The sequence below is a fragment of the Mustelus asterias genome, chromosome 16 (assembly GCF_964213995.1).
Source record: "Mustelus asterias chromosome 16, sMusAst1.hap1.1, whole genome shotgun sequence".
Lineage (NCBI taxonomy): Eukaryota > Metazoa > Chordata > Chondrichthyes > Carcharhiniformes > Triakidae > Mustelus > Mustelus asterias.
In genome coordinates, this window is record NC_135816.1 from 63681091 (window position 1) to 63695684 (window position 14594).

General features: G+C 41.2%; 1 protein-coding gene across 1 annotated transcript in view; it reads right to left on the bottom strand.

The window, feature by feature from the left end:
- Positions 1-7048: 7048 nt before the first annotated feature.
- emx3 (empty spiracles homeobox 3) overlaps positions 7049-14594 on the bottom strand; it is a 30873-nt gene continuing 23327 nt past the window's right edge. Inside the window, exon 3 of the mRNA XM_078231632.1 lies at positions 7049-8041. Within this exon, the coding sequence (XP_078087758.1) occupies positions 7874-8041 (168 nt within the window). The 3' untranslated portion in view covers positions 7049-7873. The remainder of the gene's footprint in view (positions 8042-14594) is intronic.

Sequence of the window (14594 nt, forward strand, 5' to 3'; positions counted from 1 at the left end):
CTCACAATACTTAATGAGGTTCTGAGGAGCAGTATTCAGAAAAACCAAGACCCTGGTTATGTAGATTCACAAATTGCACGACTTCCTTCCAATCGCATATTTCTTTCAATTTATCAAACTGGCATGTGAAACTTTGCAATGAAATAATTGAAAAGCTTTGCTCTTCTGAACCAGATTTCCTTGTGAAGCTGTTTTACTTTGAGCTGCAGATTAACAAGAACTACATGCTTTCACTAATAGCAGAGGAGTCTCTTGGAATGTGAACAAAAATGTTTAATGATCTACAGATCTGGCTGGAAACCATACAAAGAGCAGAGTATACAGGAAATAATCTCTAACTTCAGTATGCACAGTGTTTGAATGTTATAATTAAGTGTTGTTGAAATGGAAATTAAGAATAGGTATATTTTGTATAAATAATGGCATCAGGCTAATGAGAAACAATTCCCAGTAAAGTGAGAATGTATATTACAGGCAATGATTAATGGGTTTGGACCCACAGTTATCATTTATCATCAATTCTAATTGAGTTTGTTCATTTGCATATGTAATTCCCCTGGATTTCCAATAGTTGTACCATACTTGGCTAATTTTGGGATCCAACAGCAGCTGAAGCATGACTGGCTATTAGGACTCCATTGCTATCTCCTCCAGAACTGAAGTGATCATTTGGGTATGCTTCAGGAGCAACACTTCAATGTAAGACCTTATCAAGGAGGGTGGGAGGAGCACTTTCAATGAAAAGGAAAGCTTGCATTTATCTCGCACTTTTCACAATGACAGGATGCCTCCAAAGTGTTTTACAGCTAATAAAGCACTTTTGAAATGTAGTCACTGCTGTAACATAGGAAACATGACAGCCAATATGCACACAGCAAGCTCTCACAAACAGCAATGCGATCATGACCAGATAGTCTGCTTTTGTAGTATTCATTGAGTAATAAATATTGGTCAGGACTCCAGGGATAACTCCCCCGCTCTCTAAAAAATAGTGTATGTGATTCTTTTCATCACCAGAGAGGACAGACAGAGGGCCTTGGTTTAAAGCCTCACCCAAAGAAGCACCTCTGACAGTGCAGTATTCCCACAGTACTACAGTGCGGCATCAACCTAAAATTTTGTGCTGAAGTCCTGTACAGGTGAAAGTGCTAACAATTGAACCATGGCTGATACAACAAAGAATAAGCAGGTTGACTGCAATCAATGGGGATGGAAGAACAGATTGATGAAAGGAAGAATGCAAAAAGTTAAGACCTGAGCCTGAAGCACTGTGCAGACTTGGAAGGAGTTATAAAAAGAAAGACATATAATGAGGAGAGCATAACATCCTTGGGGTTACCATTGACCAGAAACTCAACTGGACTTACCACATAAACACAGTGGCTACAAGAGCAGGCCATAGGCTAGGAATACTGTGGGGAGTAACTCACCTCCTGACTCCCCAAAGCCTGTCGACCATCTACAAGTCACAAGTCAGGAATGTGATGGAATACTCCCCACTTGCTTGGATGGGTGCATCTCCACCAACACTCAAGAAGCTTGACATCATCCAAGACAAAGCAACCTGCTTGATTGGCACCATATTCACAAACATCCACTCCCTCCACCACCAATGCTTAGTAGCAGCAGTGTGCATTATCTACAAGATGCACTTGTAGATAATGCACATTTGAACTTCACCCAAGATCCTCAGACACCACCTCTGTAGGCACAGAAGGATGTGCTGAAGAGTTAAAGAGGAACTAAAATTTATGTAGACACAAAAATGAAATGATTATAGGCTAGAAATTATTTTATGCCCAATATTAGTGGATGAAAGCTCGGTGCATTCAATGATAATTTGTTGTCCAATATTTTAGCAGAGGCAATAACACATTTGAATTAATTAAGTGAACACGTGCTTTGAAATAGCTGAAAAAAAATGTTACACAGCTATAGTGTGCATTCCCTATTATTAGAACCATCAGTGCCTGATATAGGAAAGGTAGTCAGTATAAACCAGTGCATTTGAGCCTGGCATAGAGAGATGGGGAAATGAATATCTAGCTAGGAATTTTTAAAAAATAACAGGAACATTTAAACTATTTCTTATGAAAAGTCTGTAAAGTTAGGGAAAATAGGAATCACAGAGCACTGAGATTGAAATGTTTGAAGGAGAAATATTTTTATTGTCTTCCTACTGCCAACAATTTGTATGGAATAAATCAAGAGGTTACATGGTAATTGAAAATATTTCTCAACAATTATTTGATTTTAAAAATAGTTTTATGCAATCAAACTATCAATGTGCTACCACATTTTATTAATTACTTTGTGAATCAGAAAGTTAGTCACACAACCAGGCGTTACATTGTAGCTATCACTCCTCTCTACTGAATAGATAGATTTTAAAACAACTATTAAAAGGTAGCTGAAAAAGTGCAATAAGAAAGTGGAAAATGTTCCATAGAAAAGACTCAAAATAACATAATAGATAAAACTACCTTCCCTTTCCCTATCTGTTTGTATCTGTCTTACTCCTTGCAAGTCGGTTATAATAAATAGCTCGTTCCAACAAATTTACATTGGCTGAAACTGTTTAGTGTAATGTAGATGTGGAATCGGAGGAATAGAATGCATGTGACCACATCTGGAGGCAGTGCTGATGCTGCCAGGCTAGAGATACTTGCCTTTATGTAGAGTGTGATATGCAACAGACAGATACACAAAGTGCAGGTGCAGGGGGCACCAAGCTCAGTGACAAAGACAGTGTCCACATGTATATTTGCAGCATTTGCAGCATTGTGCACTTCATTGCTAATATTCTTGAAAATTGGGTGTTGGAGAGTCTACTGCCTCTATTTTTTTATATTCCATACTAGATTTAAACAGTTGTTGTGAGACTACCTTCTGAAATCAAACTCACACCTACATGATTAAGGGTTCTCTAGATGATTATGGGTTCACTCACTACTAATGCTGCTGTTTCATTTTAATCACTTTATACCCAGAGTGTTTTACTTAGTGGTCATCAAATGACATTCCAATAGCAGCATTGTGGTTTTACACTGGCTACAGTAATTTTGGTTTGGCACTGGCTGCAACATATGACTGCATTTGGCCACATTACTGAGTTACTTGCGTAACTCTATCTGCATGTTTCTATGCATATTTGTGTGTATGAATGTAATGCGTGCATTTTGCGTGTGCACATATGTGTAGGAGGAAAGGTTCTTGTATTTTAACACTGAATACAGCAATCAACAAATCAAATACTGTGGAATAGTAAACTTGTCAAAGGATGACACAATCAAACTGCACAGTGCACTTGTCAGCCCCCAATTTGAGCACCTTGTACAGTTTTGGTCATTGAAACACAACAGGCAAAACCTTGGAGATGGTGCAAAGAAGAACCACAAGACTAATCTAGTGTTAGAGGTCTGAATCATAAATGATTGAAAATACTTGGGCTTTGCGACCTTCGGTTATATCCAAGTGGGATGAGTTAGTCAATGGTACCGGAAAAGTAAATCTAAAATGTTACTTTAAATTACAATATTATCATAAATTGTCATAAATTTAAACAAGTAAAAGGCAAATAGGCATTATGAATGGAATTGATTCCGTATAAACCCAGCACTTGTCACCCAGCATTCTATCCCTGTAATCTCCTCCAACCCTACAAACCTGCCAGAACTCTGTATTTCTTCAGCTGTGCAGGCCTTCAACTCTGGAATTCTTACCTTAACGCCTTTGACTTTCCGTATAGCTCTCTACCAAGAAGCTGGTTCAAATCTACCTCTCTGACCAAGCTTTTGGTCACCCATCCTAATGGTTCCATTTTGGGGTCTGTGCCAATGATTGTGCTATATATATAAAGACAAGATGTTGTTGGAGGCCTAGACTCTGTAATCATCTCAGAAGGAATTCAAAGCTGCAATGGGGGAGGGGGAATTCTGAATGAATTCATTAATTAAGTAGCAGGAATGGTGTTGCTTTGCTGTAACTAGTTAGTCATTTGCAATAATACTCCTGTGTTTTGTGTGTGAGTTGATTAAAATACACAGCACGTGATTTAGTAGATTATTCTCCCTTTCTGTCAGTAGACCAGAGTTGGAAATCCCACTGATTCCAGAGATAACTTTCAGTCTGATTTGAATTCATGCAAGATGACTGCTGTAGATGTTGGAGATTCTCCAAATGGTCACAAGGTTTATCATTTTTCATAATCCTATTTATGTTTTGAGTGAGATTAAGTTTGTGTGTTTTGTGTGAGACTGTTTGTGTGTGTTTTGTGTGAGACTGTTTGTGTGTGTGTTTTGTGTGAGACTGTTTGTGTGTGTGTTTTGTGTGAAACTGTGTTTGTATATGTTTGTGTGAGACTGTGTTTGAGTGTGTGTCTTGTGTGAGACTGTTTATGTGTGAATGTTTTGTGAGACTGTGTTTGTGTGCTTTGTGTGAGACTGTGTTTGTATCTATCTGTTTTCTGTGAGACTGTGTTTGTGTGTGTGCTTTCTCTGTGAGACTGTGTTTGTGTGTGTGCTTTCTTTGCGAGACTGTTTGTGTGTCTTTTGTATGAGACTGTGTTTGCATGTATATGTTTTGTGTGTGAGTCTGTGTTTCTGTATGGGCTTACTTTGTGAGACTGTGTTTGTGTGTGTGTTTTATGTGAGATCGTTTGTGTGGGTGTTGTATGAGACTATTTCTGTGTCTATGTTTTGTTTGAGACTCCTCATGTTTTGTGTGAAACTATGTGTATGTGTTTTGAGTGAGACTGTTTTGTGTGAGTATTTTGTGTATAAGTTTTTTATGAAACTGTATTTGTGTGGGTTTTTGTGAGATTTTGTGTATAAATGTCTTTTGTGGTTTTATGTGTGTTCCATGTGAGATTGTGCTTTGGGTGAGATTGTGTTTTCTGTGTATGTTAATGGTGAGAGAGAGAGAAAAAGAGAGAGTGTGTGTATATTTTGTATGTTGGGTGAGATTGTGTGTGATTTGGGTTTGATTGTGTTTGTGCGTATGAGTGTTTTGGGTTCAATTGTATTTGTGCATTTTGGGTGAAATTGTGTGTGTCTTGATTATATTTATATGTCTGTTTTGGTGAGATTGTGTATGTTTATTTCTGCATGTTTTGGGTGAGATTGTGTTTGTGTGTGTGTGTTTTGAGTAAGACTGTGGGAGTGTGTGTGTGTTCACTTTGGGTGAGATTGTGTTTGTGTTTTGGGGGATTGATAATGTCTGTGTGTGTAATTTTGGCAAAATATTGTTTGTGTATGTGTTTTGGGTGTGATTGTACTTGTGCATGTGTTCTAGGTAAGACTGTGTGTTAGGAAAAGTGTCATGTGTCTGTTTTGGCTGAAATTCTGTTTCTGTGTGTGTATGTGTGTGTTTTGGGTGAGATTCTGTGTGTGTTTGCGTGAGTTTGTGTGTGTGTCTATGTGTGTTTTGGGTGAGATTCTGTGTGTATTTGGTTGAGATTCCGTGTGTGTGTGTTTTGGGTGAGATTCTTTATGTGTTTGGGTGGGTTACTGTGTGTGTGTGTGTGTGTGTTTTGGGTGAGTTTCTGTTTGTATGTTTCTAATGTGATAGTGTTTATGTGTGTATGTCTATTTTGGCTGAGATTGCTAGCGGGTCTGTTTTCTGGCTGAGATTGCATACATGTGTTGGGAAGTGTTGTGTTTGTATTTTGGATGAAATTCTGTTTGCATGCATGTGTTTTGTGCAATTGTGTGAGTTTCTGCTGAGAGTGTGTTTATGTGTGTGTATGTTTTAGCTGAGATTGTTTGTATGTCTGTTTTCTGGGTAAATTTGTGCGTGTATGGCTGGAATTTTACCAGCTTGCCCACCACAGGAATCAGAGCGGGTGAGAGGCGGAGCATGGGAAGGTCCATTGACCTCGGGTGGGAGTTTACGGTTTCGGGACAAGCGAAGCAGGAAAATCCCGTCCCATGTGTCTGTGTGATTTGGGTAAGATTATGTTTGTGTGTGTCTGTTTGGATGAGATGATCATGTGTGTGTTTTGGATGAGATTATTTTTGTGTGTGGATGTTTTGGGTGAGATTTTATTTGTTTCAGTGAGTTTGCGTATGTGTGCCTTTTCTGTGAGATTGTATGTGTGTTTAGAGAAAAATTGTGCATGTATGTGGGTGTGTGTGTGTATACCATCAGATTGTGTTTGTGTTTAATGGGTGAGACTTTTTGCATGTGTATTTTCAGGATAAGGCTGTGCTTGTTTATGTGTGAGTTTTAATCAGATTGTGTTGTGTTTCTGTGTGCGTATTGTGTGTGAAGTTGTGTGTGTGTTATTTGGAGTGAGATTGCATTTGTGTGTGTGTTGAGTGAGATTGTGATGTGTCTGTGTATTTTGGATGAAATTGTGGTTGTGTGTGTGTATTGAGTGAAATTGTATGTGTTTTCTGCATGAGATTGTGTGTACATGTCTTGGGTGAGGTTGTGTTTGGGTGTCTATTTTAGATGGGATTCTGTTTGTGTGTGTTTTGGGTGAGATTGTATTTTGTGTGTGTTTCCTGTGAAATTGGGTTTTGTGTATGTTTTTGAGTGAGTTTGGGTTTTCTGTATATGTTTTGAGTTATCGTGCTTTGTGCGGAATTGTATGCATTTTGCGTAAATGTTTTGTGTGTGTTTCGTGTGAATATTTTGTGGTATGTTTTGTGTGAAATTGTGTTTGTGAGTATATTTTGTGTGAGATTGTGTTTGTGTCTGTGTGTGCTGTGGGTCTCATCTTGCATGGAGGAAGATCGCAGCATTTTTTTGATCAATGCAATCACCACAAACCTGTCGAAATTTCCCTGCATGAAGAGGAATGGCCTAATGTTACATTTGAATGAGTCTGTTCTGTTCCCACCTGTCAAAACTGACCTATAAGTCTCTGTGTGTACATTGAAGGCAAGCTGTCACTGAACAGGTCAGGCAACAACTGGTCTTCTGAGTATTTTCCAGCATTTTGGGTTTTCTTAAATTTCAGATTTGCTGCATTTGCAGTATTTTGTATTTTGGACACGGACAAGATTTGTTTCCAATTCCTAACCACTAGAAACCATGTTTTTTTAATATATTTTATTGTGGAAAAAATATTTCCTTATTATTCTGTAGTACAGACACGCCATTCGTGACACACATATATTTACAACTGACAATGAAGACCATTATAAAACAGATCTATGGGAGGGGCGAGATCAGACATCAACAGGTACATCAAGAAACAGGAACCGCATAGTGTCAGTCATATACACGAGGTCCTCGGCGCTAAACTCCTACAGACCGTCCTTTTTCCTCTGTTTAAAAACCCGTAGAAACGTTTAAATCAGCCTTTTCTCACTCACACTTTCACGTGTGTTTAGCATGAGGCCACTTTCAGTCCTTTAAGAAAAAATCCTCCGACCTAAAATGCGAAATAAAAAACACACCGACCCCGTGGCTCTATCTGAATGCTGGATACTACTTGTCAACTTTAATCAAATCCGTCTTTTAAAAAAAGAATTAAATGCTCAATGTGTAGCGAGTGGCGAGGCGGACTCCTCTCATCGCCCGCCTCCTGGTCCCAAGGTCATTTCAAGAGGGGGCGACTCGTCTTCAAATTGCTGCAATTTTTTTAATATAAAAAATCTTTTTAATTAAAGTATAATCACACGTTTGAAGTTTTGTTTTGTAGTCCGTCTTTTGTCCTAAGACTTGATTAGAAGTGGACTCGATAACTCCACACTGGGCCAGTATAATAAAAAGTGTTGGAATATATATATATATATATTTATATATCTGTGTAATGATCTCTGTCCATGTGTCCGGCTGCATGGCGTGACCATTGCACGAATTATACTGAGAAGTTTGTCTGGCTTGTTCTTTGTTGTTTGTTTTTTTTAAATCCAAACGCCCTCTAGTCTTCTGAGATGACATCAATGTCCTCTGGGCTGGTCTGTCTGGTGGCCATCCTCCACCTGTTAACGTGCTGTGTCCCTTTCCGTTTCTGCTGCGTGTCCGGGCTCTCCTCTTCCAGTTTCTGCCGCTTGTATTTAGTCCGTCTGTTCTGAAACCAGACTTTCACCTGGCGAGAGAAACAGGAAAATGTGTGAAGCTTTCCACTTCCCTTTACTGTGCATCGCAAAGTCAGGAGGTCACATCTAAAGATTATTTGTAACCCCTCCCGCCACACTCCACTGTACTCTCTGTGATGCAGTAAGGAGTCTAACAACACCAGGTTAAAGTCCAACAGGTTTATTTGGTAGCAAACGCCACTAGCTTTCGGAGCGCTGCTCCTTCGCACCTGACGAAGGAGCAGCGCTCCGAAAGCTAGTGGCGTTTGCTACCAAATAAACCTGTTGGACTTTAACCTGGTGTTGTTAGACTCCTTACTGTGTTTACCCCAGTCCAACGCCGGCATCTCCACATCATCTCTGTGATGCCGCAGTGCAGCCACGCGTGTTAACTTTATCTAAAGCTGGCTGGCTTTGGGCCCATTTTGACCTCAGCTGCCCCCGTCACTTTCCGCCATTCACTTTAACGGGAGGACAAAATAGAAAAACAAAAGTCCAAAGATGTGCGGGTTAGGTTGATTGGCCAGGTTAAAAATTGCCCCTTCGAGTCCTGTGTGGATTAGCGGGTAAATATGTGGGGGTAGGGCCTGGGTGGGATTGTGGTCGGTGCAGACTCGATGGGCCGAATGGCCTCCTTCTGCACTGTAGGGTTTCTATGAAAAGCAGGAGTAAGCCACTCGGCTCTGCAAACCTGCTCTGCCATTCATTTTGATCATGGTTGATCATCAAACTCAGCATCTTGATTCCAGAAGGGGATAAACCCTGGGGCCACCAATTTCACCTCCCCCCAGTTGTAGCCACTCACACGCGCTTCATTTCACGCTACATCTTTAATGTTACTTCTGAAGAGATCCCACTCGCTCTCATTGATTCTCCGTGATGAGCGAGTCCAGTAATCGCTGTCCTGGTAGCAAAGGAGAAGTGCTTTAAAAGTAAACCTACTTCTGTTTCCCACTTATACTCAAGTCTCCTACACTCACATGTCAGTTCGAATAGGCTTGAGTCTCACAACCTCGAGTCATACTCATCTGGCAACCTCAATCGTATCTTTCCTCTCCCTACCTTCTCATCAATGAAGACTCGAGTTCTTCATATCTCTCCTGTTCTGCTCATTCTTTACCATTTAAGGTTTTTCTTCTCTAGTTCAATGGCATTCTCGCTGTAGCCTAGATTCTCGAACTGCACACAATACTCCCAGTGTGACCTGATCAATACTTCATAACAGAATGCTCCATCGGGCTGCTCTCTATCTTTTAGATAGCCTAACAGTCCATTCACTCTTTGTTTTGGCAGCAACCAAATATTGACTTGGTGTGCTGATGGACCCATGGTCATGTACGGCACAGGAGGAGGCCATTCGGTCCACCGAGTCCGAGTCTGTAAAGCAAACCAGTCCAACCGATCTGGTCTCGCTTTCACATCCCTCCGTTTATTATATTCCCCCAATAATCGTGCATCCATCCTAAGAGCAGGGCTTTGCTATTCTACATGGAATTATCCACACAGCTCTCCACAAAGTCTGAATCCCCTGCTGCTTCCCTTTATCTGTCACCATAACAAGCAGCCCTGATATTTTCACAGACCAAGGGTCTCGATTCTGCCGGGCTCCTCTATTCTGTCTGCAAACATCGGCCCGAGCGATAGGGAAAGGAAATGATTTGTATTCGTAATGTAAGGTGGCACGGTGGCACAGTGGCTAGCACTGCTGCCTCACAGCGCAACAACCCAGGTTAAATTCCCGGCTTGGCTCACTGTGCGAAGTTTGCACGTTCGCCCCGTGTCTGCGTGGGCATCCCCTTGGTGCTCCGGTTTCCTCCCACAGTACAAAGATGTGCAGGTTAGGTTGATTAGCCATGCTAAATTGACCCTAATGTCAAGGGGATTAGCAGGGTAACGGGAATAGGGCCTGGGTGGGATTGTGGTTGGTACAGACTTGATGGGCCGAATGTTCTCCTTCTGTACTGTAGGGATTATATGATTCTTTTGCAACTGCAGAGTGTCCCGGTGGAATTTACAGTAAATGGAAGGACTTTGGAGGTCACTGTTGTAAAGTAGAAAACGTGGTAACCAATCTGTACGCAGCAAGATCCCACACAGACATGAGCTAAATCAGCAGGGTCATCTGTCTTTAGCGATGCTGGCTGAGAAATAAATGTTGTGTTCAGCGCATTTGAAGAACACCCTCATCTTTGTCTTGGGTACTCTCTGGATAAGAACTTATCTGAGCCCTTTGTGATATCCTCATAATCAACCCTGTTTCCATCTCACAATTCTGCAGACCGCCTTCTCCTTAGCCAGGTGAAAAACATTGTTATTTTTCTTCCTATCCTTTAGTTGACTGAGATTATGTATTATATCATTCCAGTTACCAGTCTCTTCTGGAATTTTCCCCTTATGTTTCAATTCCGATCCCAATCCCTGCACCCAAAAAGTCAACTCATCCCGTCTCTCTACAGATGCAGCTCAAGCTTGCAAAGCTATATTTTTTTTCTGAATCTTTTTTTGTTCATAGGGTAGGGCATTTAAGATTCAACTATACTGCTGTGGATCTGGACTAACTTGTAGTAGGCCAGACCACGTAAGGATGGCAGATTTCCTTCACGAACGGGCATTAGTGAACCAGATGGGTTTTTACAACAAGCCACAATGGTTTCATGGTCATCAGTAAACTTCTATTGACTAAATTCGAATTTCACCATCTGCCATGGTGGGATTTGTACCTAAATCCTGCAGAGCATTACGCTGGATCGCAAGTCCAATGACTATACCGCTATGCCATTGCCTTCCCTTAAGGACTATTTGGTTTAAACAAACATGTTTCGGCAATGAAAGTAAAATATTGCGGATGCTGGAATCTGAAACAAAAACAGAAACTGATGGAAAATCTCAGCATCTGACAGAGCTCTGACGAAGGGTCATCCAGGGTCGAACCGTTGGCTCTGTTCTCCCTCCATAGATGCTGTCAGACCCGCTGAGATTTTCCAGCATTTTCTGTTTTTAGGGATTCCTTTTGTCATACCCTACATCCGGGATGTTTTCCTTTCGCACACCCTGTTTCTTATATCAATCCACCTCATCACACTGCTGTCAATGACCTGTCTACTGAACTCCTTTTCTCAGAGACCATAAAACATCTTGTCTAAAAATCCATCTTTCTCCGATGCACTTATTTACCCTCAATTTTATCTTTAATTATCAAGACGTTTATCGTCCTCATCTGCAATGGAGTTTTATTTTCATAAATCCATGTCAATTCTTATCAATCGACTTCCGTCTCCCTAATGACTCTTCTGCCTTGATCATTCATTCTAAGGTTTCCTAAAATTTACTACTAATGTGAAACTAATCAATCTAGAGCAATCCAGATTCTCCCTGCTCGTTTTATTTTAAACATATTATCGTTTCTCCAGACCCCCATAGCTAACCAGTCACTGTTTTTTCGTGCTAATGTTTCTGTTTGTAGATCCTTGCGTTTCCGGGAACCGGGAGGGAGGGGGTTGGGGGTGAAATGGGTCATCCTTCATTTGTTTCCTTTTTAATCAAGCATCCAGTCATTGACTCGATATTAAGGTGAATTGCAACACACACCTCAATCTGTTCTGGAATATCAATGTTGTTATTGATCCTAAATTGTTCCTTTCCCTCACGGAGCTAAATTATATATTTTTTTATTTCGTGGGTTTAGTCAAGCACGGGAAATGAAACTAAAACTGAGCATTGTTTGCCGTAACGGGCGGGCGGGCGGGCGGGGATTGCGATAGCATAGTGGGAATGTTACTGGGCTACTACCGAGTTCAGATCCTACCATAGACTCTGGAGGAATTGAAATGCAATTACTTTCTAAAACTGGAATGAAATATTGGCCTCGTTAATAATAATAAACTACTGGATTGCCAAAAAAAAATCTGGTTCACTAATAGCCTTCAGGGGAGAAATAATAGAATCTGCCGTCCTAATAGGGTCTAACCTATCGGTGTCTCCAATCTACAGCAATAAACCGGAGGCTGGAAAGGCAAACCATTCTGTTCCAGGCTGCTCACCTGCCACCTACTCAAAGGGCAATTAGGGATGGACAATAAATGCTGGCCTAACCAGTAACGACCATATACCAAGAAGAATAAAATTAAACTCGCAATCCTAACCTAATAAAGAATCTTGTAATCCTAATTTTCCACCAAGTTTTCATTCACTTATGTGCTCGTTGTAAAGGTCGCAATGTACCTCCTCCAATCTAATTCGTTGTCCTGGACCAAATCCAAACACATCAAATCATTCCTCATCCACTTCGATTCAATTCGACCCAGATGAGATCAGAGTGGATACTCAAATGTTCATACAATTTCCTTTTCCAGTACCCAGCACGCTGGAACTAATTGATCCGCGGCTCCCAACGTAACTTAGGCAAAAACCCTAGAGAAACGTCGTAAATTGAGGGAGCCCCGGCGGAAATTGCTGACATATATAACAAATTGTTTGTCCGCGGTGCCTTTCTTATAAGGAACCGCCTAGAGTAAGATACAGAACGAATGTTTACGATTGGCCTTAGCAGACTCGATGGGCTGAGTGGCCTACATCTGCTCCTATGCCTTATGGCCTGACTCTGAGGGTTTTTAACGTGCCGTTTCCACAGGTCAGGTTTGTATTATGGAGAGCTGGCCATCGAATGTGAAAATGCACATGGTTCAGGAAGGAGTTTAAGATGGAGGAGTAAGGGGGGGGGGGCATCCCTTCATTGTTAACCAGTCTTAGAAAGCTTCATGATCGATCCAATATTAAGTAAATGGAAACTAAAAGATTCACTCCCCCAAATCGACCCCTCCCGACCTTCGGTATCTGGTGTGAATAGTCTCATTGCTGCTAATGCGTTCACTTCACAATACATTCCTCTTGGACGTCACTTTCAAACAAAAAGATCCAAGTGTCACTTGCGATCATCTGAGAATTGACCAATCCTTCTTTGTGTCTGATATCACCTTCTGATTTCACTTTGCTGGAATTCTTGGTCCTGCCTTTTCCCCCGGAATCTGAGAGGGTTCATTAGAACCGCAGTAAACGGAGTTTTGCTAAACTCCCGAGAGTTCTGAAGCAGAAATACCATTTATCTTCTGTACAAACATCTCACTCAGGGCCCCGCAAGTACATTTTAATTAATAGCAAGCCGACATGTTTTCAGTTTCATTTGCACATAGAACCCAGGGCGTCAACACTCAACTTATGATAATCATTTTAAAAAATACCGCATCGAGGATTATTCAGCATGACAAATCGTACCAACATGGGCCAGTTTATTTATTTTCTCAAATAGACAATCCAATTCTGGTATTCTGCCTCTGTGCGTCCATTTGCCCCATTATCTGACATAGCCTAGAAAGTCCTGCTAACTGACCGATTTGAATGCACCGTTTATGTTTAGTGCATATTGTATATAAAATACTCTGGTACTTAGCATCATATATATCTACCCGTTGGTGACTCGGGGCATCTATTCATCAAAAAATATATATATCAAGTCCAATCCATATATTACCCAAGTGTGCGTATATATAAATGCAGATCTGGGGCACTGTTTAATCGGGATTTCTATGGAGAACGTCCTGCCGAACAAGCCCAAACCGTGGAGTCAAACAAAACTCCGCACCGCAACGAAATAATCCCCGCAGAATGCTGTGCGAATGCCGTGTGGTGCAGGCAGCTTCAGAAGGAGATAGCGGCTCCTCTGCCTGCCCCGACAGGAGCAGTTGAGAATGAGGGGAATGTGAATTAAGAATTGTACCAAACAGACGCTCCAGTCGTTTGAATTCCGTGTGCTTGAATTCGAGAGTTTTACAGCTGGAGTGAACAATCTGAGTTTAGGCAATTTGCTGATCAGTTAGTGAAGGCAATGCACGCAGACATCACGCTCATGGCAGGGAATAAATAGCCTGATTGCCTTTCCCAATTCAATCAGAGCCTGATTCATCCTGTAAATGTCTACCTGGAGAGATGAAAACGGAATCAGAACGGAACTGCTGCAGCTACCCGCGCTCAGTGAGAGGGCTCTGAGCTATTTTCTCAAATGTATCGCGGAATACAAGGAACATGTGGAGAACCACACAAAAAAACTGCAGAACGCGTTGTGTGCCTGAACAATTTACAATGGACTTGCGTGGATGAGTTTTTATTACACATAAACATTTAAATATTGAACCCATTGATAAATATATAATTACACATTTACGGATGCTGTTTGTGTAGATCGAATGACACGTTTCGTATTGTATTTAAAGGGCTTTGAAATTTCGCGGGGGGCGTTCGAAGTGTTTGATAAACGCGCACATCCCTAAAGCCTTTTCCTGTAAATGATATTTTTCCCAGATATTAAAATTCGAGTGTGTCTGCGCACAGTTATTGGTTGTTAGTTTAGGAGGATTGTTCCACCGTTGAACAGAGATGGGCATTTTAATCGGCTATGTTGAGTGGTGGCGAATTCTCCTTACAGAGTGTTTTTGTGCAACCATCGCTTCCCTAAAGGGTATTTTTCTGTCCTTTCACAGGTTCTGGGAAAGACCAGGCCAACTGGGCCAG